General features: G+C 46.9%; 1 protein-coding gene and 1 pseudogene across 1 annotated transcript; one reads left to right on the top strand and one right to left on the bottom strand.

The window, feature by feature from the left end:
• Positions 1 to 1,542: 1,542 nt before the first annotated feature.
• LOC129382788 (uncharacterized) lies at positions 1,543 to 23,508 on the top strand. The gene is made up of 3 exons (XM_072289002.1): positions 1,543 to 1,626; positions 19,750 to 20,134; positions 22,768 to 23,508. The coding sequence occupies exons 1-3, from the start codon at positions 1,543 to 1,545 to the stop codon at positions 23,022 to 23,024; spliced, it is 726 nt and encodes a 241-aa protein (XP_072145103.1). The 3' UTR covers positions 23,025 to 23,508.
• On the bottom strand, positions 4,024 to 4,230 carry LOC126523773 (U2 spliceosomal RNA; annotated as a pseudogene).
• Positions 23,509 to 26,833: the final 3,325 nt, after the last annotated feature.

Below are 26,833 nucleotides of genomic sequence, written 5' to 3'. Positions count from 1 at the left end.
CATTAAAAACTGAAGTGTTGGTTTGCAAAACATGTGTGGTATATCAGCGGCGAACTGTGATAAGCGCCCAATACTGCTTTCTTGTATCGGGTTTATCAGCCATCGCCCTTGCCCACAGATGTGTTTATAAGCAGCTGCCACTGCATGGATGCGGATACTTTGTAACCTGGCCTTATATTTGTTCACCTTCAGCCAGGATGCTGCTGGATTACTTTGCCATGCAATGAAGGCATGCCGCTCGGCTGTCTGACTTCTTGGACGCTGTGTGTGACAACCACCACATAAACTGGCGACGAGGATGGGATCTGGCATATGGCTTCAGTCTTCACAAGCGGCAAGGATCCAAGAGCTAACGAACACCCAAGCGAAGAGGAGCCCGCTCAAGACGTCGGCACGGTAGCACCAGAACAACGCCCTTCATATCTGTGCAGCTCGGGCAAGTAGAACATTTTGAAGCCTCTCCCGGTGATGGGCCAAGTTATGAAGAGCGTATTAAGGCTTTCTTGCGAGCTAACAAGGTGAAAGAGAAGCTTAAAGTTGACGTCTTCATTACCGTGATAGGGCCGAAGACTTATGCCTTATTGAGGTATCTAACTGCTCTCGACTCTCAGTCCGATAAACCGTTCGAAGAACTGCTTATGCAGCTGCGCGATCACCTGTCGCCTAAGCCTTCCGTTATCAGAGAAAGAGCGAAATCATTGGCACTCCCAATAAGAGCAAGAAACGATTGCGCAGTATGTTTCTGATTACAGGACGCTAGCGCAAACTGGCGAGCTTGGTACATTTCTGGAGTAGGCTTTAAGGAACCGGTTTGTCTGCGGTCTACTGCGAGTAGACGTTCAACGTCACTTGTTCTCTGACGACAAGAAATTAACCTTTCAGCAAGCAGTCACCCGAGCAATAGCGTTAGAAACCGTGCTAAAAATGCATCGGCCACGCATGGAACTTCGGCAGCAGGGTACGATAGGTACAAGATACATCCATCTAAGGAAACGTCCGTCTTGTGCTTCCGTTGTGGGCCAACAAAGCATGGCGCGTGCTCTTGTCGATATGCTAGATGCTGGTTCTATATGCTTTCATTGTAACAACAGGAGACACGTGCAGCGCACATGCCACAGCTGCCAAGCAAAGAAACATTGGTCCAAACCAAGACTACTAGTGCGAACCTTAGCCGCGCCAAGTCAGCAATTGCGAAGCGTCACGACAATGGAAGTAACTAAAGAGCCAATTATGCTGGATGTCGCAGTGGAAAGAAACCCATTCAGCATCGAGCTTGATACTGGTGCCGTCGTATCGGTGATATCTGAGCTGCTGTTTCGTTCACTATTTCAAAGTGTTGCTCTGCGCAGGACCAGCCTCACATTGCGAACCTACACCAACGAGTCCGTCTGTTTACCGTCTAGTCAGTACCGACGTTTGCTTCTCTACGTGTTTCGGCAGAATGGTCCGCCACTTCTCGAACGAAACTGGTGGCAGCAGATAAAGCTTGACTGAACGGAAGTATGCGTCCTTCGGAATCTGCAGCACGCGCAAACGGCCAGCATGCAGCCTCCCAAGCTACAAAGCCTGCTGATCCGCTACTCGGACGTGTTCAAGGTTGAGCTAGACACCATTCCAGGTGAAAAGGCAAATCCTCTTCTTTTTTTTTTTCAAAAATAACAAGAAGCCATGAGTTTGTAAAGCAAGGAGCGTTCCGTTCGCTTTGAGAGAGTGGTGGAAGATGAGTTGTTCAAGCTAGAAGCGCTAGGGATAATTTCCCCACTTGCCAGTAGCTAATGCGCAGCGCCAATAGTACCTGTCATTAAGCGGGATGGCTCAATGCGAATTTGTGGATATTACTAAGGCACCGTAAATTACATATTGGGCATAGAAAGGTACCCGCTCCCTGTAGCTGATGAGCTATTTTCGGTGCTTGCTGGAGGAAAGAAATTCTCAGATTGACTTAAGTCGAGCATACCAGCAAGTAGAATTGGACGAAGAATCTCGACAGTACTTCACGTTGAACGCTCCTAAGGGTATTTCTGTAGCTAACCATCCACTATTCGGTATTGCATCAGCACCAGCCTTCTTTTAGCGCATCATGGAGAATATGCTAAAAGGGTTCAAATCAGTGACTTGGTACCTTGACAATATCTTGATCACAGGTCGTACGAAGGATTAGCACCTGCGTAATCTTGAATCTCTTCTAAACAGACTGTCTGAACGAAGAATTAGTGTGAAGCCATAAAAATGCGACTTCTTTCAAAATGAGCTGCAGTACCTGGGACACGTAATCACCAAAGACGGCGTCCAACCGACGAATTAAAAGCTGCGCGCTATCGCGAGCGCGCCAGCACCAACTAACAAGGAACAAATTCAGGTCGTTCTGGGCTTTATCAACTACTGTGTCAAGCTTGTTCAAAACTTGTCCAGGATCTTGCATCTTCTGAACAAACTTCTTCGAAAAGATAGTATGGGTTTGGGAAGCGTCTTGCGAAAAAGCTTTTCAGCAAGTTAAGCAGTGTTGTCGACGCAGCCTTAGAGCACCATGCCGATAGCCTGCCCTTGGAGCTATTTTCTGACGCATCAGCTTATGGCGCAGGCGCAGTCCTTTCTCATGTTCTCAAGGACGCGCAGATACACCCAGTAGCGTATGTCTCGCGTACACTGACCAAGGACGAACAAGCCTATAGTCAATTGGAGAAAGAGGCTCTGGCTCTAATTTTGGGGTGCAGCAATTTCATTATTATGTCTGTGCAAGGCAGTTCATTTTACCGACTGACCACAAACCTTTGGAAACCATATTTGGTCCTAAGACAGGCATCGCTGGGCTGTTGAGAAAGTCCTACTATAGATATCTATATTGTAGTATGCTGAGTAATCTCAACAGCTCCACCTTGTTCTTAGGCTCACCAATACTCTCAGTGGCATTCACCTTTCCCTCGTCAATTTGAAGCCCTTCTCCAGTGAGCACGTGACTAAGAAACTTCACTGTACGTGGTCCAACACGCACTTTTCTCGGTTTAGCTTCGCTCTTGCTTCACGAAGTGCTTTCCGGACAGCGTCTGTGTGCTTTCGAAGCTCTTCGATTGCCTAGCTGTGGACTAGGATGTCATCCACGGATTTTACCATGTTTGGAAAGTCTTCAAATCGCTGCTTGATTACTTGTTGGAAAACTTCAGGTATCGTGGCTATTCCAAACGGCACTCTTATAAAGGAGTGCCTTGCTCAGGATGTGCTAATTGCGAGGTAGCTGTGTGTCTTCTCTGAGACTTTCAATTGTCAACACCCTTTTTTGAAGTCCAGCAGCGTGAGTTGAATTGATTACAGGATCTGGGCGACTACTTCCTCAAGTGTTTTGAGATGATGGTGTCAGCTTCGCAACACGTTGTCGCATTCGACTGGGTCTAGGTAGAGTCTAAGTCTTCCGTTTAGTTTAACTACCCCATTTTACTGCAGGACTGCGTTGGTTTCATAATCTTAATTATGCCTTGTCTTTCTAAGCTATCAAGCTCTTTGTTTACTTCTTACATCACGGCGCACGGTTTCTTAATTGGTGGCAATTTTTCCAGCTTTTGCGCTGCGCCTTCTTCGATGTCAGCTTCGTGAACTTAGTCTTTGATGCAGCCTATCCACTGAAAGATGCTGTCATCAGCTTTCGGTGTTTAAAGCAAGCGTACGCGCTTCACCAAGCTCAGAGCTTCACATGCTGTCTGCCCAAGAATAGGTGTGACTGGAGCATCCACAGCAGCAAAAATCACTCTTGCTTTCTGTCCACTAACTTCGCACAATGGTTGGGCTTCCCCCAATATAGAAAGCTTGTGGTTAGTGTAGGAAAAAATGTGTTTTACATTCGAAGGTACCATCCTCAAACCTGCTTCGCTTGTCTCTTGTTTGGTTAGTACGTTACACTGTGCGGCCTTGTCCAGTTTGACAGTGATAGTCTCGCCGTTTCTAAGCGGAACCGTCTCTTTTTCTATTCTGACTTTTACAGCGAAGCTGTTTATGGCGAGGCTTCCATGCATTTTTCGTGTGCGTGTGTAAAAATCGTGGGCCGATCCCGAAGATAGTCCAATACTAGGCCGACTCACGGCGGAGGTTAAGCACACTTCAAGAACTCCGCCAACTTGCAAAAATAACCTTAAGACCTTGGGTCCACATAGAACCCACATCAGATATGCAGCTGATAAGAACAGATACTACACTGACTCTCGTCGGTCTACGTTATCACCGCCGTCTCTTTGTAGGGATCGGCCGAACCCGGAGATAGTGCAATACCTGACTGGGCTCTCCCGTCTCCGCGAACGTTCGCTGTTTGTAAATCTATTGCAAATAGTTTTCTACACGTAACATTCGGTGGACACAGTACGTTGCCCTTCCACATCCGCATGATCCCAGCACATTCTCCGGTTTCAGTGGCTCGTACATGCAGAGCCATCCTAGAAGGATGGCTCTGCATGTACGAACGTGTCAGCAAGAGGGACACGTGGTACGCGACCATAATGCTAGCGAATCTCATTTTCTGTCTCGACGGAACTGCGTGCGTTTGGTTCCAAACACATGAAGAGGCACTTACTCACTGGGAGCTGTTCAAGCAGAAGCTGTCCGACCTTTCTGGCAATGCCTCTGGTCGACAGCTAGCCCTCAAAAAGCAGCTCGCTATTCGCGCCCAAGGTGCTGCGCAGTCATGCATTTCTTATATTAAAGGCGCCCTCGCCCTTTGTCAGAAAATTGACACGTCCGTGGCAGAGTCCGACAATATAGGACACATCCTAAAAGCTATTGTGGATAACGCATTTAATCTCCTGGTTTTTAACAACGTTTATCATGTAGACGCCATCTTAAATAAATGCCACCGCTTAACTCTGCTGACGTACCCAAGACCCACCCTGCCGGAAAACTAGACGATGGCGCCCGTCGAGGTGGTGCTGCACTGTCCGATCTGCAGCAAAATCCTCCACTGACGCTATCAACCGGGCACAAGCTCCTAGATGTTCAAGCAGATGGCGTACCCGTCACAGCGCTCATCGATACCGGCGCACACATCTCTATTATGAGCGCTCACCTTCGCCGTCACTTAATGAAAGTTCTCACACCTGCCATCACACGGGTCGTACGCATCGTCGACGGCAGAGCTGTTGGCGTAGTAGGAACGTGTACTACCCGCGTAAGCATTGCTGGTCGTCATTGTCACCTGCGCCGCCAGTTTCAGATGGTGATTACATCGTTGCACCAGTTATTACCATTGCCCTCATGGACAACATCACTCTCCCTCATGCCGTACTAACTGTCGCCGATAACCACGTGTGCCGTCCCGTGGTGAATTTTGGCTTCACAAAGCAAGTGATACCACTGGAATATCACTGGCCACGATCAGTGTTTTACCAGACCGCTGCGTTGAGACTTTCTACATTGATGACTCCTGTGAGCCTGTCAAGTCTGCCAGTTGTTCTAACGAGGACATTACAAAAATGATTGCGCCGGACCTCTTGCCTGGCGAAGGTGAAGCTCTCCGTCACCTATTGTGTTTTTATGAAGATAGTTTTGACCTAAATGGCCGGCCCTTGCGCCAGCCATTCCTTGTCAGGCACCGTATCCACACTGGAGATGCTCAGCCAATTCATCGACGACCCTACTCAGACTCGGCGTTGGAGCGCCGAGTCAAGACAGAAGTCGACAAGATGCTAGCAAAAGACATCGTTGAGCCATCGTCAAATTTCTGGGCGTCACCTGTCGTGTTAGTAAATAAGAATGACGGCACGTGACGATTCTACGTTGACTATCGGCGCCTTCATCGCATCGCAAAGGATGTCTGTCCACTACGCCATATAGCTGACGCCCTTGATTGTCATTATGGTGGTCAGTTCTTTTCATCCATCCACTTTCGGTCCAGGTATTAGCAAGTTGCTGTGGATGATCTCGATCGTGAAAAGACAGCGTTTATAACACCGGACCTAGTTTATCAATTTAAGGCTTGTGAAGTTCAGTGTTTGACGGAAGCCCGTCTGGTCGGGATGAAACATGGTTAAAAGGTAAACAAAAACCCGGGGCACTTCGCCGACCAAATAAAGATTTAAAAGAAAAGAAGACGTTTCGGCTCCCACACGGGAGCCTTGTTCACAGGTAAAATAAACAAAGGTGCTCGAGCAGCTCGCTTAAATAGCTTACCTTTTAACCAATTTAAGGCTTATGTAATGCTCCGCCCAACTTTGAGCACATGATGGTCAAATTGTCGACTTGTCTTTGCTACCTGGATGACGTTATAATCTCACCTACTATAGGCGTACACTTTGAGTGACTCTCAGCCATTCTTGCTACTTTTTTTTGCAAGCCTGGCCTGCAGCTCAACTCGGGAAAATGCCGTTTTGGTCATCGTCAGATCTCTGGTTGACGCATCTGGAATCGGACCTGACTCGGGAAAAATTCACGCCGTCAAAGACGTTCCTTTGCCACACTCAGAAAAATATGTCCAAAAATTTGTAGCAGTTTGCTTTTACTTTCGCCACGTTGTTAAACATTTTGCCACCATAGCATGGCCTCTGAAAGACCTGCTAAAGAAAGGTGTGCTTTTTTCATGGGGCTTCTTCTAATCTGCCGCTTTCTCTCGTCTCATGACCTTCGCACCACCCCACCTGTCCTCGGCCACTTCGAGGTTTCAACCCCAACACAGATCCGCACCGATCCAAGTGGCCGAATTTACCGCTCAGTTACTAACGGTAATGATCAAATCGCCCTTCAGGAAGACTTAAACAATATTCAAAATTGGTGTCAACGTTGCTTAATAGTCCTAAGCCCTATTAAATGTAAAGCAATGTCGTTCTCCCGCCGTTCTAACCCCTTCGTATTTCAATACGAAATCGCTAACGAACATATTCAGTGTGTAAACAATTATAAGAACCTGGGAGTTACCGTCTCAAATGATCTGGACCGGTGTGTGCATGTGACTAACGTTATCTCTTCAGCTAACAGATCACTTGGGTTCCTACGACGTCACTTAAAAATGCACCGCAGCATGTGAAATTATTAGCTTATAAGACACTAATACGACCCAAACTAGAACACGGATCAGCCATTTGGAGCCCTCGCCAGACTTTCCTCATTACCGCCCTTGAGGCATTTCAGAATCGGGCCATCCGTTTCATTCACTCCGCTTTTTCATACGATGTCAGCGTAACTTCCTTAAAAACAGAATCTGGCATACAAACCCTTTCCCACCGCCATTTAATTGCCAGCTTGTCATTATTTCACAAATTCTACCACAGCATACTCAATCGTGCACCATATATCTTGCCACCATCACGTATATCCCATCATATAGGACATTCCTTAAACGTACCTCGTCCACACGCGCGCGCTATCACTTTTGCATCTTCTTTTTTCTCTCGAACAGCCAAAGACTGGAATGGCCTTGCGCACAACAGCGTTTCTATACCCAGCTCATCTGCCTTCATAGAAGAAATTGCCTCGCATTATGCCTTGTAACATTTTGAGATTCTTTGTTTCTCATATTCTTTGTAACCCACCCCTTATGTAATACCCCAAAGAGGAGTCTTTAAGGAAATGAAGTGAAAGTGAAAGTGAAATCCGTGCTGTCTTGCCGCAAGTTCAACGTCATCATGAGCGTGCGATTGTGACCGCTAGCTGCCTTTTGATATTCGGAGCGAAACAGCTCCTTTTGTGACAACAACGCCTTTTGTGACATTCGGGGCGAAACTACCCAGTTGCGAAATTCCGTCCCTGTCTATATGGTCGTTCATTTTTTATTGCCACCGACCATCAAGCTCTATGTTGGCTTTCGTCCTTAAAACACCTTATGGGCTTCGCGGCAGCAGGAGTATTCCCATTCGGTGGTCTGCAATTGTAGGCGCCAGCACACCGACGCCGGCTGCTTGTGCCATTACGCCGCAGACACGCCAAAGGCGGACGACAGGGACGCTCCCGCCTGCGTTCTCTCCATCTCCCAACTTTTGTACATGGCCAGTGAGCAACCCCGTGACGCCACTTGGCGGACCCTCATTGAACGAGTTGAATCTGCGCCTATGACCCATCCATACGGTGGTTCATCCTGCAGAACGGTGATGTGCACCCACGTAATTCTCACGTCGACGGTCATTCTCTCTGTGTCGTCCCTCGACATCTTCGCTCAGCCGTTCTCGACCAGCTTCATGGCGCTCCAATTGGAGGTCATCTTTGTGTCACTCGCACTTACGACCGTGTCCGCCCTCGCTTCTACTGCCCTGGCCTTGCTCGCTTTGTACCGCGATACGCGGCGGCGTGCGAGCTCTGTCAACACCGAAAAAAAAAATCCAGCGACGCTTCCTGTCGGGTATCCTCAAACCCTCGACAGCCCATCTGAGCCATTCTTTCAATGGTTTGGATCTTCTCGGTCCTTTTCCCGAGTCCAAGTCCGGCAACAGGTGGATCACGGTGAGTAGAGATAACGCGACGCGCTACACCATAACCCCAACGCTTCCGACCAGCTGTGCAAGTGACATCGCGGATTTCCTCCTCCGCGATCTCATTTTAGGGCATGTTGCCCGACAACAGCTACTCACGGACCGTGGTCATACCTTCCTTTCTGAAGTCATTGCCGACATTTTGCAGTCTTGCTCTACCAAGCACAAGCTCGCTACCATACCATCACTCGTACCATACCGCCACTCGTACCATCTTCTGACCAGCGGCCTGACTGAGCGATTGAACTGGACCATTACCGACATGCTGTCTAAGCACGTTTCGCCGGACCATCATGACTGGCACATCGCACAGTCCTACATCACGTTCGCTTAGAATTCATCACCACACGTAAATGCTGGTCATTCGCCGTTTTACCTGTTTGGTCGGGACCCTGCATTGCCCTTCGATGCTTTACTACCCTCTGCTAATGCCTCGAGGAGTAAACATGCCCGCGACGCAACCGCCCATGCTGACCATACGATGCAGCTTGCCCGTACTTGCCTTTACTGGCATCATAAGAAGACCAAAAGCGCATTTAAAATCAGCGGCACCATGAAGTACCCTTTTCATCAGGTTCCCTTGTGCTACTTTGGTCACCTTCCTGTCAAGTGGGGCTTTCGGACCTTGCTACAAGAGTCCTTACCGAGTCATGCGTAAAGTGACCAATGCCACCTATGAGATGGTCCACGTCATCTCTACCATGTCACCTAGCCTCACCTCACATGATGTCGTTCATTTAGCACGGCTAAAACCTTACCATGCTCTTTCTGACGGTCGCGTTTGACGCACCGGGACAGTGCTTTTTCAGTTAGAGGTCGTGTTACCACGAGGCGAAGAAGAGAACGATGACGGTACTGAAGACGACGAATAGTTGACACAGCCTGGCTGGGCTCTCTTCCATCTCTGCGAACGTTCGCTGTTTTAACATATATTGTAAATATATTGTAAATAGCCGCGTTCATGGCCGCTTGCGTGCGGGAGACTCCGAAACCACGATGTTAGAACCACTGAGAAATACTATGCCGTGGAACCTGCCGCGATCAGTGAAACCCTTGTGTCGCGGATAATTTAGACATGTTTTCAGGCATTTGAGATATACTGAATTGATTTACACTCACTCTACCGACATGCCTCGCACTGACTTTCTAAAGAGAGCCCCCCCCCCCCCCCCAAAAAAAAGGAAAAGTTGTAGCGCTAAAGGAAGAGAAAAAAGTGATGAGAAAGTTTGGAGTATCACGCAAACAATAAGAAAAATCACGTAACGATAACAGATGTAAAGTTCAAATGCAGCTTTTCATGAAGTAAAAAATGAAAGGAAAAGGTCGTAGTTTGCGTCCATTTATCTCTTCTACATGTGCACATATTCGTTTTCGCGGGTTTCCGCTTGTACTCACGTAGATCACGATTGGCAACGGTGAAAGGTCGTCGGTAGTCTGTATTGGTTTGCCTAGCAGAGTTCACGGCCGCCTGCACACGTGCGATTCCGGAACTACAAGGCCAGAACCGTTTAGAAATCATTCTATATTGAATTACCTATCTATCGCGGATAAATCAAAGAAGGTTTAGGCATGTAGGGCCCTCTGGGCTGTACTTGTCGGCGATAAGGTAGCCGCACCGCCTATTGGATTATCTGACTGAGCTATGTCGAATGCTCGGTTGCCATAGTAGGAAGTTCGAATCCTTCCAAAAGATTTTTTTTAAATGTGACGTTGGTGAGCTTGAAATTCACCTCCTCCAGTGAACAACATCTGCAGGCTTGGAGTGACGCCTGACACCGGCAAAAGATGCCGAGAGCGAGTGGGGCTATCATAATTCAGGTACAACCAAATTAGGAAGGCCCGCTAAGCTTCAACAAAGACACTCCCTCACCAGAACAGGAAGTAGCCTCCCTGGTGCAGTATTCGGCCACTACCTCCAGAATGATTCCTACAATTAACCCATGGTCCTCAGTCCCCAGCAGCTGTGGAGCACCTGACCAAGGCGGCGGTCAGACCTGTAACGCAGCAGAGGGTGCTGAGAATCTCTGGGTCCGGACAGGCCGCCAATGGAAACTGACCCTGTCAACCTTTAATTGCCGAACTCTGTCGAGTAACGCTAGCTTAGTAGGGCTCTTTGAGGAACTGTCAGACATTGTTTGGGATATCATCTGCCTTAGTGAGATTATAAGGACTGGTGATGCTAATACATTGCTGAATAACGGACATGTCCTCTTCTATAGAGGTCTCCCAGATAAGAAGCAAGACGGGGTAGGATTCCTAATTCATAAGGAGATAGGAGGCAACATTGACGAATTCTACAGCATTAATGAGAGGGTAGCTGTAGTCGTAATCAAACTTCAGAGGTATAGAATAAAGGTAGTAGTACAAGCCTACGCTCCAACACCCAGTCACGATGATGATGAAGTAAATCAGTTTTATGACGATGTTGAATTAGCGATAAGAAAAGTACAAACTCAGTGTACTGTAGTAATGGGCGACTTCAATGCAAAAGTGGGGAAAAGCAGGCTGGTGAACAAGCAATTGACAACTAGGGCGTTGATTTTAGGAACGCTAGAGGAGAGATGCTGGTAGAATTGACAGAAAGGAGTAAGCTTCGAATAATTAACACCTTTTTCAGGAAGCGCAGCGACAGAAAGTGGACCTGGAAAAGCCCTAATGGTGAAAAAAGAAATGAAATTGATTTCGTACTTTCTGCTGATCCCACCATCGCGCAGGATGTAGAAGTGTCAGGTAGGGTAAAGTGCAGTGATGATAGGTTAGTGAGGGCTAGGATTCACCTCAATTTGAAGAAAGAGAGAAAGAGTAAAATTGTTCAAGAAGAGACAGGCCAACCTAGAGGCAGTAAAGGTAAAAGCAGACAAATTCAGGCTGGTACTTGCAAACAAATGTGCAGCATTGGAATAGAGATGAAGATGACATAAGCCGCAGGCGCGTGCTTAGGACGTGGTCTTGGCGGAAAGGCCGCGTGCGTGAAAGTTAGCGCTGTGTGTGTCAGATGTGTCTTTCTGTTGTCCTTGTTCAGCTTGCGCTACAACAAAATAAGATATGCCGTACCAACAAGCCCTTATAGCTATCCTCATGGCATAGAGGTAATGAATGAAACCGTAACTAGCCTGGCTTCAGATGCAGCTATTGAAGTGGGAGGCAAGGCACCAAAGCAACCAGTAGGCAATCTCTCCCAAGTAATTATGAACCTATTAAAGAAACGCTAAAGAATGAAAGTGTTCAACTCAAGAGATAAGATGGAATTCGCGGAACTGTCAAAACTGATCAACATGGCGAAAATAAGTGATATTCGAAACTTTAACGTGTGAAAGACTGAAGAAGCCGTAAAAAATGGACGCAGCCTGAAATCGGTGAGGAGGAAACTTGGCATAGGACAAACCAAGATGTATGCTCCGAAATATAAGCAGAGTAATATCATCCGCGATCTCGAAGGTATAGTAAAAGCAGCGGAAGAATTCTATACTGACCTGTACAGTACCCATAGGAGTCGGGATACCTCAATTAGAAACAGTAACGAACAGGATACAGAAACTCCTCCTATAACTAGCGATGAGGTCAGAAGGGCCTTGCAAGTCACGAAACGAGAAAGAACGGCAGGAGGAGATGGAATAACAGTACATCTATTGAAAGATGGAGGAGACATAATGCTTGGAAAACCAGCGGCTCTTTATACGAAGTGTCTATCGACTGCAAGGGTCCCAGAAAACTGGAAGAATGCAAACATTATACTAATCTACAACAAGGCGACGTTAAGGAATTGAAAAATTATAGGCCCATTAGCTTACTCCCAGTGTTATACAAAATATTTACCAAAATAACCTCCAACAGAATAAGGGCAACACTGGACTTTAGTCAACCAAGAGAACAGGCTGTCTTCAGGAAGGGATACTCTACAATGGATCACATCCATCTCATTAATCAGGCTATCGAGAAATCCGCAGACTACAATAGGCCTTTCTATATGGCTTTCATAGATTACGAAACGGCATTTGATTCAGCAGAGATACCAACAGTCGTAGCGGCATTACGTAATCAAGGAGTAGAGAACGATTGCGTAAATACCTTGTAAAATATCTACGGAGGTTCTACAGCTACCTTAATTCTACACAAGAAAAGCAGGAAGATACCTATTTTAAAGAAAGGGGTCACAGATACCTAAAAAAGATACCTAAAGAAAGGGGTCACACATGGAAACGCAATCTCTCCAATGTTATTCACTGCGTGCTTAGAAGTATTAGAGCTATTAAACTGGGAAGGCTTAGGAGTAAAGATTGACGGCGAATATCTCAGCAACCTTCGGTTTGCCGATGACATTGTTCTATTCAGCAACAGTGCAGACGAGTTACAACAAATGATTGAGGACCTTAACAGAGAGAATGTAAGAGTGGGGTTGAAGATTCATATGCAGAAGACGAATATAATGATAAATAGCCGGGCTAAGGAGCAAGAGTTCAGGATCGCCAGTTGGCCTCTAGAGACGGTGAAGGAGTGCGTTTAGCAATGTCAAATAATCACAGGGAACCATGATCATGAGAAGGAAATTCATAGAAAAATAAAAATCGGTTGAATCGTATACGGCAGACATTGTCATCCCCTGACCGGAAGCTTACCATTATCATTGAAAAGGAAAGTGTACAATCAGTGCATTTTACCAGTGCTGACATATGAGGCAGAGACTTGGAGACTGACAAAGAAGCTTGAGAACAAGTTAAGGACCACGCAAAGAGCGATGGAACGAAGATTGCTAAGGGTAACGTTAAGAGACAGAAAGAGAGCGGTTTGGATCAGAGAGCAAACGGGTATAGCCGATATTCTAATTGACATTACGAGAAAAAAATGGAGCTGTGCAGGTGTTGTGATGAGCCGGTTAGGTAACCGTTGGACAACTAGGGTTACGGAATGGGTACCAACTAGTCGAGGACGCCATAAGACAAGGTGGAGCGATGAAATTAGGAAATTCGCGAGCTCTAGTTGGATTCGGTTGGCGGAGGACAGGGCTAATTGGAGATCGCAGGGATGGGCCTTCGTGGACATAAAACAGGCTGCGGCTGCTGATGATGATATTGATGATGATAGCTTTGTATGCGTAACCATATACTGGGCTCAAATAGAACCCGTATCAGATATCAGGAAGATAAGAACAGATATTACACTTTGACCTGCGTCGGCCATGTCTACGCTCGAACTGCCCTCTATTTGTTGGCGGTACAAGCGCTGCGTATCTGTTTGCCTTTCTTTCTGATCGCCCGTGGTAGCGGACCCGTCGAAACGTCATGTGTGTGTAGTTTCCTCCGGCTCCTCCGGGCGGCGGTCCCGTCATCCACGCCTATATAAGAGGGTGAATCGGAAGGTCTTGGCCCCTATCTTTTATTAGCCAAAATAAGGTACATACATCCAATTACAAATATACGTACTATTCTACGTACCTTACACTATTTTTCCACATAGTCTCCACAGCGGTTCAGAAGTTTGTCCCATCACAGCACTAAATTTGACAAATGCTGTCATCAATCAGTGACGCATGCGGCCTCCCCGAACGCTAATTGTCATGCAAGTCTTCACGGCCTTTTGCGAACTCGCACATCACCACATCACACTTCTGAAAGCGACACACCCTTCCCCGTACGTGGGCTGCACTTCCCTGTGAATTTTGATGGGCGTTCGTCCCTTGCGTCATAGAAAACTAATCACACTTCCTTGCTCGTACGCAGTGGACGTGTGAAGCGCAGCCGCCATCTTTAACAACTGACAGCAGCGCCGTGCCAAGGAGGTACTGACAGATAAGGCCAGGTCATGTGCAAGAAAGGTCCACTGCTGGGAATGGATATGTTGACTTCGCATTTGCAGCCGTAATTTGGGCCAAAAAAAGGAGCAAATAGTTTCTGATTCGCCATCGTAAAAATCACTAAATGATTTCGTACTTTTGTTCAAGATTCTATGTCTTCTCTGTGTCGTGTACTAAACAGCTTCGTTGTTCATCCACCTTCAGAAAGAGAAATGGCTCATAATATTTCTTGGCCGCTGCAGCTCTGAGCTCGAAGATATATATTTCTTGCCTGTCCGAGTCTTGCTTCTCCACAACGCTTACGAATCGCTGGTTCTTCACTTTTCTCGAGTTGCACACTGCAGCGAAATGGCCTACCTTGCAACACAAGGTGCAGGCCTTGCCGTATGCTGGGCACACTTTTCTGTGGTGTGTGAATCCGCAGTAATTGTCATTCTTTTTGCAGTCTGTTCCCTGACTTGTACTCTTCTTTGTTCTGACGTTGACCGCATCCACAGTTTTAGTTTATTTGGCTGTCATTTCTTTCAGCTGCAGTGTCACTCGTTCGCTTGCTCGGGACTAGTGGACCGCTTTCCCCAAGTCTATGGTCGGGCAGTCAAGAAGTTTTTCGCGAACGTAGTCGTTCGAAATGGCTACGATGATTCGGTCTCTCAGGAGTTCGTCGGTCAGGCTTCCGAATTAGTACCTGTTATCCTGCAGTCTCGCTGTAGTAAGGAAGTCTGCAAAGCTCTCGCCTTCTTGTTGAACTTGTACAACTCATAAGCGGGGTTGATTTTAGGCTTGAAGCGTTCTTTCAACTTCGCTTTTGCTACTTCCGCTTCCTTGCTCTCCACCCCGTTCAGTGCGAACGTCTTGTGTATCTTCTGTGCGACGGACCCGACCGTGGTCATGTAGTTGGCGACTTGCACTTCCGGCGGTTTTTTGTTGAGTTCCATCGGAGACGCATACCAATTGTAGCTTCGAGCTGATCTTCCCACTCGTTGCGGCCAAGAGACGCGACATCCAGAGGCTTCGGTGGCCGCAGCCAATTGTCAGCCGCCATTTTCTTTTTCTGCACCGCCGCGACTGTGTTGACTTACTTTTGAGGATGCGGTCTTTGGCCATGTGCGCTCGCATCTTTGCTTCGTTCTTGTTGGCTTCGTCCTCTCGATCCCGCTTCTGCCACCAAGTGATGGTTTAAGAAACTGTTAGCCATATAAGAGAAGCAACGACGAACAGGGCATGCTTAGGCCTGGGAGGCAGGAGGGAAGTTATATCGCTGGCGATTCGGTTTCTGTAACAAATATTTTCTCTGTAGTTAAAAGCAAAACAGACGCCGACCAAGAAGATAAGAAAAGAAACCATGACGTTTCGGCTCCCATACGGGGGCCTTGTTCACCATGTAGATTAGATTGTCATAGATTGTGAACAAGTTCCCTGTATGGGAGCCGAAACGTCTTGGTTTCTTTCCTTTCAAGGTTTTTGGTCGGCGTCTGTTTTACCCTTGACTATGAGCAATCCCCACCAGATGAGTCTTCGTCGAACTCTTGATTTCAAATATTTTCCCTGCTTTTCTTCTCACCAGTACTATAAAGGTACATTGCTTCTCTCGACTGCTTACCTGTTAATGCTTCCATCGAATTTAAATCCCAGCATATGGAAGCTGGACCACGTCTGCGGGTCTAGCTGGGTAAACACCTGGGCACTTCATTAGGATGTGCTGAGTTGTCTCCGGGTTCGATGCGTAATAAAAGACGCAAATATTCGCCCACCGCTAGTGATAAGTGTTTTCAATTTAAGGAATTTCTATATTCAACGCAGTTTTAACATGAGATTAGGTCACAGGAAGATGGAGGGTTGAAAAATTAACCCTTTATTAATGAGTGCTGTGTACTGGTAACATACGAGAAAAATAATTTTTCTTGCGGAGTTTTATACTGAGTGCGAAATTTCAGGATAATGTTTTCGGCCGGCTGAAGCCACAGGTGGTTTGGAGCGAAGCCAATTTCCAGTTTCTTTCCTGGTGTTTTCCACCTATTGCTGAAAACGTTTCCACGGAACATATGTTCTTTTCATTCATTCAGCTTATTCTCGATGTGTATTCGTAGATGTGAAATTAACTTTTTACTCGGCTGTTTATTTGCCATCATACGAGGGTTGAGGGCAGGCACGTACCCAGGATTTTTTTTCGGGGGGGGCCCACCACCACCTCCATCATCATCATCATCATCATCATCATCATCATCATCATCATCATCATCATCATCATCATCATCATCATCATCATCATCATCATCATCATCATCATCATCATCATCATCATCATCATCATCATCATCATCATTCTGTTTTATGTCCACTGCAGGACGAAGGCCTCTCCCTGCGATCTCTAATTACCCCTGTCTTGCGCCAACCGATTCCAACTAGCACCCTCGAATTTCCTAATTTCATCGCTCCACCTAGTGTTTTGTCGTTCTCGATTGCGTTTTCCTTCTCTTGAGGGGCCATCCTAGCACTCGGGCCTGCCAGATAACTGCGCAGAATCTCAATAAACTTGTTACCACCACCTTCTCTTGGTACCCATTCTGTAACCCTAATGGTCCAACGGTTATGTAACCGGCGCATCACATGACCTGCCCAGCTACATTTTTTCCTCTTGATGTCAATTAGAATATCGTCTATACCCGTTCGCTCTCTGATCCAAACCGCTCCCTTTCTCTCTCTTAACGTTATGCCTAGCAATCTTCGTTCGATCGCTCTTTGCACGGTCCTTAACTTGCTCTCAAGTCTCTGCCCCATATGTCAGCACTGGCAAAATGCACTGATTGCACACCTTACTTTTCAGTAATAATGGTATGCTTCCAGTCAGGAGCTGGCAATGTCTGCCGTATGCGATCCAACTTATTTTTATTCTTCTCTGAATTTCCTTCTTATGATCAGTGTTCCCTGTGATTAATTGACCTAGGTAAACGTATACTCCTTCACAGTCTCTAGTGGCCGACTGGCGATCCTGATCTCTTGTTCCTTTGCCCGGCTATTTATCATTATCTTCATCTTCTGCATATTAATATTCAACCCCACTCTTACGCTCTCTCTGTTAAGGTCTCCAATCATTTGTTGTAACTCGTCTGCATTGTTGTTGAATAGAACAATGTCATCGGCAAACCGAAGGTCGCTGAGATATTTGCCGTCGATCATTACTCCTAAGCCTTCCCAGTTTAATAGCTTGAATTCTTCTAAGCACGCAGTGAATAGCTTTGGAGAAATTGTGTCTCCCTGTCTGACCCCTTTCTCTATAGGTATCTCCCTGCTTTTCTTGTGTAGAATTAAGGTAGCTGTAGAACCTCTGTAGATATTCTTACGCGAAGGACGAGTCAGTAAGACGAGAAACTATTTACAGATTATATTTACAACAACTGTTGCAGCGCTGACCGGTTAGATTCACAGCGCGAGCCCAGTTCGTTCTTCCTCCTCTTTTGTTTGAACGAGGTGCGTGGGCGCCTCGTTCAAACAAACAAATACCACAAGCATGTAGCAATATTTTCCAAGCTTTTTACGTAAGCGTTCTGTACTCCTTGATTACGTAGTGCCTCTATGACTGCTGGTATCTTTACTGAATCAAATGCCTTTTCGTAATCTATATAAGCCACATAGAGGCTTATTGTACTCTGCGGATTTCGCGATAACCTGATTGATGACATGGATGTGATCCATTGTAAAGTATCTCTTCCTGAAGCCAGCCTGTTCCCTTGGTTGACAAAATCCAGTGTTGCCCTTATTCTATTGGAGAATATTTTGGTAAATATTTTATATAATACTGGGAGCAAGCTAATGGTCCTATAATTTTTCAAATCTTTAACGTCTCCTTCTTTGCGGATTAGTATAATGTCTGCATTCTTGCAGTTTTCTGGGACCCTTGCACTCGATAGACACTTCGTATAAAGAGCCGCCAGTTTTCCAAGCATTATGTCTCCTCCATCTTTGATTAAATCGACTGTTATTCCACCTTCTCCTCCCGTTCTCCATCGTTTCATGTCCTGCAGGGCCCTTCTGACCTCATCGCTAGTTATAGGAGAGTTTCTGTATCCTGTTCATTATTGTTTCTAAGTGAGCTATCGTGACTCCTCTGGATACTGTATACAGGTCAGCTTAGAATTTTTCCGCTGCTTTTACTGTATCTTCGAGATTGCTGATATTATCCTTCTTATCATTTAGTGCATACATCGTGGTTAGTCCTATGCCAGGTTTCTTTTTTACTGATTTCAGGCAGCGTTAATTTTTTACGGCTTCTTCAGTCTTTCTCATGTTATAGTTTCGAATATCAGCTATTTTCAGCTTGTTGATCAGTTTTGACAGTTCCGCGAATCGCGTAACGCTGTGCGGCCGCCAGTCCCATACAACCGCATAGAGCGCAGGACTCTGCGATTCTAGACGTACTGCGCTCAACGCGAAAAGTTAGAAAAACACCCACATAAGCACAGCAGAGAAGTGGCTACGTGAGGTGGTTCCACCGATAACTGTAGAAGAGTCATTCAAAACAAGTAATTGCTCTCCACTTCCGGCGGCGTTTTCTCTACTTCCTTTTTAAATAAAAAGATGTTGATCCATAAATATTCTCATAAACAACGGTTAACTTTTTTTATTATTCGCTTTTCCTTGCAGTTTGGTTGTTGCCTTGGCTCTCTCCCTTAGTAGATCGCTTAATTTTTCAACTCCTTGCGATTTTTGTTTCCAGTTGCCAATTTTGCACGAAAAGTGCTATACAATCAGTGAAAAACAGACTAGGTAACGGGCGACAGTCATCTTGCTTATGGGTTTAAGGGTTATTGCAGGGTTTCATGATGGACGCTCTTTCACATTATTTTATTTCCCACCTTATCTAACGCATATCACGTGTATATGGTTCCGGGCATCTTCCAGCGTCGTGGCGAGACGTAACTCAAGGAAATAATGAAGCAAAGGGAAAAGTTAAACGCAATTGGCGTTTTCTTCGGCCGCAACTCGTTCCACGAGAGTACAGACCAGCTGAGTAACAGCCGCATCCCTTTCCTGGTCCCAGGATCAGCCTAAACAAAGAAGGTTGAACTAACAAAAGCAACAGCTATGCGCGTGACGGTTGAATAGATGGTGACAACTGAACGCATCTCGAGTTAATCGCGCGGGTGCGGAATCTATGAGAAAACTGCCCTTCACATTACAAGAGATGCCGATAACTACCGCCATCTAAAAGGAGTGAGAAAGGCAGCATAATGCTGACTGATGAATAGCTGCCGAGTCTCAACATTGATCTGGCGGCGCTTTAGGAATGTGTGAGGAGTGGTGGCGTGGGTTAGGAGGGGGGGGTGGGGGTATGCCACTTGACTTCGGGGAGGGCCTGGGCGCCCCCGGCCCCCTCCCCCCCCCCCCCCCCCTGGGTACGTGCCTGGTTGAGGGACTTAGCCGACATCGTTAAATCGAACTGAACGACTCGCACGCAGTGAGTGGCTAACATGAGCAATAACAAGGCCTGCTGACTCGCGATTGCGCGTGTTCTCATCGTGCCAGGCACTGGAGGCCCCCGGGTCGTCTGCCAGCCAGGCCGAGCACAGCGCGCGGCTTTGCGGAGCGGCCCCGACGGTGTTCCTCGCATTCCTGGCGCTCGTGGCACTGATCGTGCTGGTGGCGCAGTACGCGCGGCGCCACGCCTACTCGGCGCCGGACGCGGCGTCGCTGGCGTCCAGGTGCGCGCCGCCGTCCGCCTGCTGGGAAGAGCTGCAGCTGTTTCTGGCCACGCTCAGGTCCAGCGTGGAGCCGTGCCACAGCTTCGAGTCGCACGTGTGCGACGACGTGATCTGGAGCAACGAGATGACGCGGGAAACGCCCGACGACATGCGCTTCCGCTGGTACCTGCAAGGATCTCGCTTCCTGGACCAGTACGAAAAGCCCGCTCGTGAGTGCCGCTCCATCCGCGTTTCGCGTTCGGGTAATCAAGTGCTGCCTTGGTGATCTCTGCACACACAGCACAATGGCACGTGGTTGGCGTGCCGCCAAGAAAAACACTGTGGTTTTCGTTGACGAAGTGTCGAAAGCTATGCAGGACACACGCGCAAACAGTACAGTTTGTCGCCTTAGAAATAAGGCGGAATGGCGGATCCAAAAGGAGAACGCTCTTCCGCAAATGCCTTCCGGCGGCGTCGCCCATGGAGTTTCCTACAATATACTAAAGGGAACTCTGGCGCTGCAGTCGTTGACCCACCATGAGAATCATGAGAAGTACATCGATCTGTCTGATCTTCGTGCTTGTGGATGCAGACAGATAGATAGATAGATAGATAGATAGATAGATAGATAGATAGATAGATAGATAGATAGATAGATAGATAGATAGATAGATAGATAGATAGATAGGTAGATAGGTAGATAGATAGGTAGATAGATAGATAGACAGGTAGATAGATAGGTAGATAGATAGATAGACAGGTAGATAGATAGGTAGATAGATAGGTAGATAGATAGGTAGATATCACTGGAAAGTGTGTGAAAAACCCATAGACTGTTAACGCATTCATATGTAGCAGCGAGCTCTGGCACAAGATGGCGCGTTTTTCTTGAACACCTCATTTGGCCAAAATCAGAGAAAATGCAGCTGTGGCACAACTTTACGCCTATTTTGAGAACGAGAGTGAATGCTGTCGAGCGCATCCACAGGAAAAACTTTGCATCGTCGTCTGCGATATATTAAAAAAGAAGAGGTGCTAACTGTATGATGTGGGTTTAAAGTAAAGGTCAAGGGCATGCACTTAAGTATCCTTTCGTGGATGAAGGCGAAAGCCTTGCGACGTCTTCCCGATAAAATCTCGTTTTACGAAACGCAATGGTATTGTTTTCACGTTGCATTGTATCGTTTCTCACATCACGTGCCTCAACCTCGGTCGCGCACTTGCATGGACGTCCAAATGAGACGGGCGCAGCTAATGACTGAGAAATTCAAGTCGAAGGGTCATCCATACGAGCGCACGACCCAACTCACCGAAATCATCGCACCGACTGGCAGTGAGCCAGTGCCATGAGCGCCTTTGCAGAGGGAGGAGCAATATGGGAGTGCTGGCATGATGAGCGGCGTCGGAACCAGTTGTGGAAGGCGACGGCGAACGTGCGAGCAGTGCGAACGTGCGAGCATGAGCGCGTCTCCGTGATCACGTGACTTTTTGTACCCTTCGCCGGCTATGCCACCGGATTTTCCGCTTCATGAGCCGTATGGTGGTCTCGCATTAAAAAGCAGCTTTTTCCAAGGGTGATCAACAGTTGATGTTAATAGACAGATTTAGCTGGGTGTCCGCAGCAGCTCTGCGTACGCAACAAACCCGCAGAGGCGTCAGTGCGCATGCGCAGTACGCAGGAGCACGCACGGTATCTTGCGTGTGTACGCAGCTTTTCAAAATGTGCGTAGCATCCGCCGCGGGCTCAGCGGGGTTTGCGCGACGTTCTCGCGTTGTCGCGCGTGTTCACGAGAGCGCATTTTTTGATAACTCAACTTGCCGAAGATATAACTCCGGCTTCTGGTTTGACTTCGTGGCGGCTGATATCGGCTACACCGTTTCAGAACGTGGGATATGGCGGCGCTGAGTAACTCACTATTGGTTCCTGCGCGTGCAAGTCAGCAACCCCCTTCTCAGCTTTTGCGTCCGGCCAACTATTGCCGTATCGTGCGCGCGCTACGCTACGCACGCACAACCTCGCGCCCTGAGCACGTGGGTGGTTACGGACGCCCAACTAAAACGGCCTATTATATAAGCCCTCTGCTTTACATGACAAAACAAAATGCCTCAATGATGCGCGAGCCTATTTTCTTAGTGCAGTGTCTTCTATTGTGAAAGTATCTTGAAAGTAAGGAAAAGTATTGTGTGCTCTCACAGCTACTTTCGGAAGCCGGGTACCTACAACATTGAATTGAATAGATTTCTTGGTTTGTGCTTAATATCTTATCTGAGATCGCTTCTGTGGGTATAACTTGTGAATGCTTAGATGAGGCTCGTTGCATATTTCAAGGTATATAATATTGGCCAGGCCGTACACGAATCGCATTTTAGGGAACACCGCAGACGCGACGACAGCAGCGCTGATCGCGACGTCTCGTCGATCGATGTTCGACCACAAAACGTCAGAAATATTTTTATGTCTCGTGCTATTCTCATGGAAGAATCAGAGAGATTACATCAATTATTATTCTGCTGCCAGCGTGTCTGCACCGGCAGCTACCTAACCAGTCACTGCGGTCACTATGTAACGATTCACTGCGGTCGTAAACTTGAGCGCCCGGTGTTTTTCAAAGTTGCGCTCAAATGACTTTGTTCTCTTCCTACTAGTATTTTATGAATTTTTGCTTTTTGTTTCATTCCGTTCGCCCTTGTCGTTTATTGTTGTTGAGCTTGCTTACTGACATGTTTCGCAGACAGCTTTGCCGAGGAATGTGTCGCAGCATCCTTGCAACACGAACTTTTTATAGCGCATAGTCAGACAATCGACTCGAACGTACGTGCAGTATAAGCGGCCTATTGGATGCTCTCTGGTTTGTCGTTGCAGCTGCTGTTGCGCTCTACCGTGCCTGCCTGGACCAATGGGACAGTGACGTAGGCGACGAACAGCGCGTGTTGCAGTTCCTCCGCGATCGTGGTCTACTCTGGCCAGCGAACGCTGCCGGTAGTCATCACGCGCTCTACGTTCTGCTGGACTTGATCATCAATTGGGGCGTGCCGTTCTGGTTCGAGCTGAGCCTGCGCCGTCTTCCCAGGGAGTCAAGGCACGTCGAAGTGTGCGTTTATACGCGCGTCAAGAATTAATGCGAGCCCGAGCTAGTCGGTTGCTCTAAATTAATGTTTGCCTAACGCTGGAAGTGGTGTTTACACGTGGGTACGTGCACTTAATGCGACGCACCGAATCTCCAGACTGTGCGCTGTGCATGTGCTATGCGGCTGTCCTGAGTAGGTGGAGAAGCGACAGAGGTTCCTTGACGACGTTGCGCGTCTCGACAGTGAGCTGTGGCTAGATGACGGAGTAGGGTTGCCCACTACGTGTTTTTCGTGGTATTTCTTTCGTCATCGTCAACTATCATGCTCCTCTTTCTTTGCCTCTTCCTTTTTCCGCAGCGCAGAGCAACTGGTTCGAGAAATGTACCTCTGGCCAACCTCTCTGTCCTTCGTATAACTAAACCTTTCTCTATCTCTAAGAACTGTGGGTGTTAAATAGAGAAAATGGCGACTGGCGTGTCCCCACTCAGAGATATGATATTACAAACGAGAGTGACAATAAAGGACGAAGATCGAGGCTGTCAGTGCGTCGGTCTCGGTTCTTTACATTTGGTGCCGAAACACGGGAGTGCTACTGTAGCTCGCACTGAGACCGACACTGCTAGCCCATGGACTGACGTGGCTGCAGCCGTTGTCTGGAGCTTCGGGAGGCCCGAGCACCTTACGGTTACTTCGGCTTTTTCGCGACCTTGCTTTTCAGCACGACGGCCCGAGGTTCGCGTGGCTGAGATGCCCATAGAGACGCACATACCGCATAGAGCACATACCGTTAGTCCAGTCCTCGGAGCAGACAACGGCATGTTTTCCCACCCACCAAAATTGCACTTCGGCGAGAACTTCGAGGTTCACAAGGTCAGAGCGCAGAATTTCTGCGACGATGCCCGTCCTGTAGCCCTAGCCCTCGAAGCACTGATAGCATCGAATGCGGACATGTCAAACGACCCTAACGACGACGGCTTCGAGGCTCGCAGGACCGGTATGAAGAGTCTTGTTCCGAATAGCGATCCTGTTAGGTCTAGCCCTCGAAGGCGCACAAACAAAAAAGACGTGCCACCGTTCGTTTTTAACCCACAGTGACAGTGGCAGTGGCAGTTTAACCCACGAACAGTGGCAGCATGCCGGCGAAGTTGAAGCTGAGTATCCTGCAGAGAGATTGCGCAAGATGCTCCCAACGGTGACACTGAAACTAATGCACTAAGAAGGGACTTTACAAAGCCTTGGCACATTTAAACAACACCAAGGAATGTAACACTTAACCAAGCCCCTCGATGTCTTCTTGCACAAAGGCGAATGCCCTATCAACCGCGCTCTGCGGCGCCGCGCGTTCGAAGATAGCAAGCCTTGTATGGGATAGAAACGTCAGGATGGTATTTACTGCACTAAAATCATCATGCTTTTGCACTCTTTCTCCGATTGATGGCCCAAAATACCTGATCAAATTTTTTTTTCACTGACCTCTTTCTCTAAGAAAGACAAATATTATAGGCAGAGAAAAAAGCATGACACACATATTTCTTCCTGAGGTAAATCTTTTATTTGTGATATTCATTCCCAGAAAGGATGATACAATGAAACGTTGAGGCTTAAAAACAAAACTTAGTGTTAAAGCGTTTTTAGATTGCTGAGAAAGCGTAAGTGTTTATATAAGCTTGATTTAAATGCGCAACGCAGTGAACAACTCCTTTAATCTTGTTTGCGCCCATGGTATTTCTTTGCTAGTTCTTGGCTTTAAGTTGATTGCGCAAAAATTGGCCATATGCCGCCGGATATGTCACATATCACCTACAATAGAGGCATAGGCACATCACTAGTACCTTTTCTAGGGATGTGTCATCACTGATCTCAGTGTATTCCTGCTCACAGCCGCAGATAAGGAGCCTTGTTTGCCTCAGGCAATGCATGATCTTATAAAGTCCCTTCGCTATATGAAACAAAAAGAAAAATGTCTTAATACCAAAAGTATAACACTTTAGAGGTGAAAACATGTTTCTTTTAGACTAAACGTGGTAACGAAGACGGCTTGCATTTAGACTGCTTTAACACTAATTGCACTTCTGACATTTCTCCTACTTACAGTTTTTAAAATGTTGCGGTTTGGAATGTTTTAGAAGTAGGCAATATGGGGAAGATGGTCATATCACCGCAGTAATGAGAGAATGCATTGCAAGCCTAGGTCGCAAGCACGCTTCTAAAGCGGCGTATGAAGCCTTAAAAAATTTCACTATTTTTGATGAGAGCAGAAGGAGCTTTTTAAATTTTCGTTCATTTTCATGAATCCTACTTCCAAACGTTTATTCGCTTTGAAATGTGATGTGAAAAACAAAATAACAATGTGCATCAAGCATTTAGATAACACACATAGCTGCAACTGATTTTATTCCATCATGCTCTTCATAAAAATAAAGTTTAAAAATTCGAACACAACTGGCAATGCTTTCGATAAAACCTTTTAATACGTAAGCAAAAATGAGCTAGAAAAACTTAATCACGCTTAATCCCAAGCTAATGTCGACGGAAATTTTGACAAGGATGACATTCTCCGCGAACTTGACACACGTGAACTCTCACTGCGTGCATAGACGGGTTTGCAGCTGGAAATCAAGAGGTGCAGCGGGCAGAGTATATTCATGTTAATTGAACAGTCATACTTGCTCTCTTTAAAGAAACAAAATGTAAAATATGTGGAGCTACACTACATAGATATTCTAATTCGGAGTGCAATTGAGGTTGCAAATTAAGTAGCACCTGTGGTTGCAACCTCGCATGCAGCGCTTCGGAGATGCAGGTTTCTCTCAGTCGACAAAGTGCTAACAAAATTATGAATTTTCACTTTATAGGCAGTGGTATACTATGAGCGGCATACGTGGCAACTACATGGCATACACGGCATACCACATTGATGCGCCGCTAACGGAAGTTCTAAATCATGAGAAGCACGGTGCAAAATGCAGAATGGAAACTCTCAGCTCAACACACTTGCCTGAGGCGAAGTGGCAGCGGGTACACAGAGAACGGTGAGCTGGCGAATATAAAATAAAAACAACAGAAATAGTGGGAACTTTGTATTTCAGCACAACAAAATGAACAATTCAGAGAAATTCAACAGCCTGGTGTTAAAATTTCTTAGAAAAGCACGAGGCCGACTGTTCTCTATATCGATCAACGCTACCGCTCCCGTAAAAGGTTCTCGCTTTCCAACAAATGTACCATTAAGGAAAATTTCGCACCACACATCATACAAGCACATGCCCGAAATCGTGGCAAATTGGCAGTTAGCCGCGATTAAAAGAAAGCGAACCATAACTAATGTTCTTACCTCTACATCTGAATCTTTCATGAATAGTAGGTGAGGGACCGCGATATATTCATTGTCCATATGGAAATGCTGCTCTGGAGCCGTCTGCGCGTGGTGGATTCTCTCTCGTAAACTCTGCACAGTGCGCAATGCATGCATACACCACCCGCGTTGTACGCCATGAATGTCTGTAGAAGTGAACATGGCGATACACACCAACTCTGACAATTAGACCGGAAGCTCTGTGCCTGAAATGAATGAACGTCGATCGTGGCAGTCCGCCGGAAAGTCCACACCAAGAATGGCTGAGCGCAGTCTTCATTTGAAAACATCAAAGTCTCCTACAGCCTCTCCAAGAAAAGTTTCGCATTTCCCGCAGGGCAGGGAGTAGACGCAGAGCGTTGTTCTCCCTCGCCCACGCAGCGCGCAGATCACGTCATATATCATGGATACCCTATTCGGATATATATAAGCGTGATGGAAAGTTCCCGCGCGAGCGCTCTGCGGGACGTTAAGCGTGTGATTTGCGTTTTTCACGCGTACGCGG

This window comes from Dermacentor andersoni, chromosome 6 (genome assembly GCF_023375885.2).
Source record: "Dermacentor andersoni chromosome 6, qqDerAnde1_hic_scaffold, whole genome shotgun sequence".
Lineage (NCBI taxonomy): Eukaryota > Metazoa > Arthropoda > Arachnida > Ixodida > Ixodidae > Dermacentor > Dermacentor andersoni.
The sequence above is the reverse complement of the archived record's forward strand: the minus strand, read 5'-3'. Positions and strand labels throughout refer to the sequence as shown.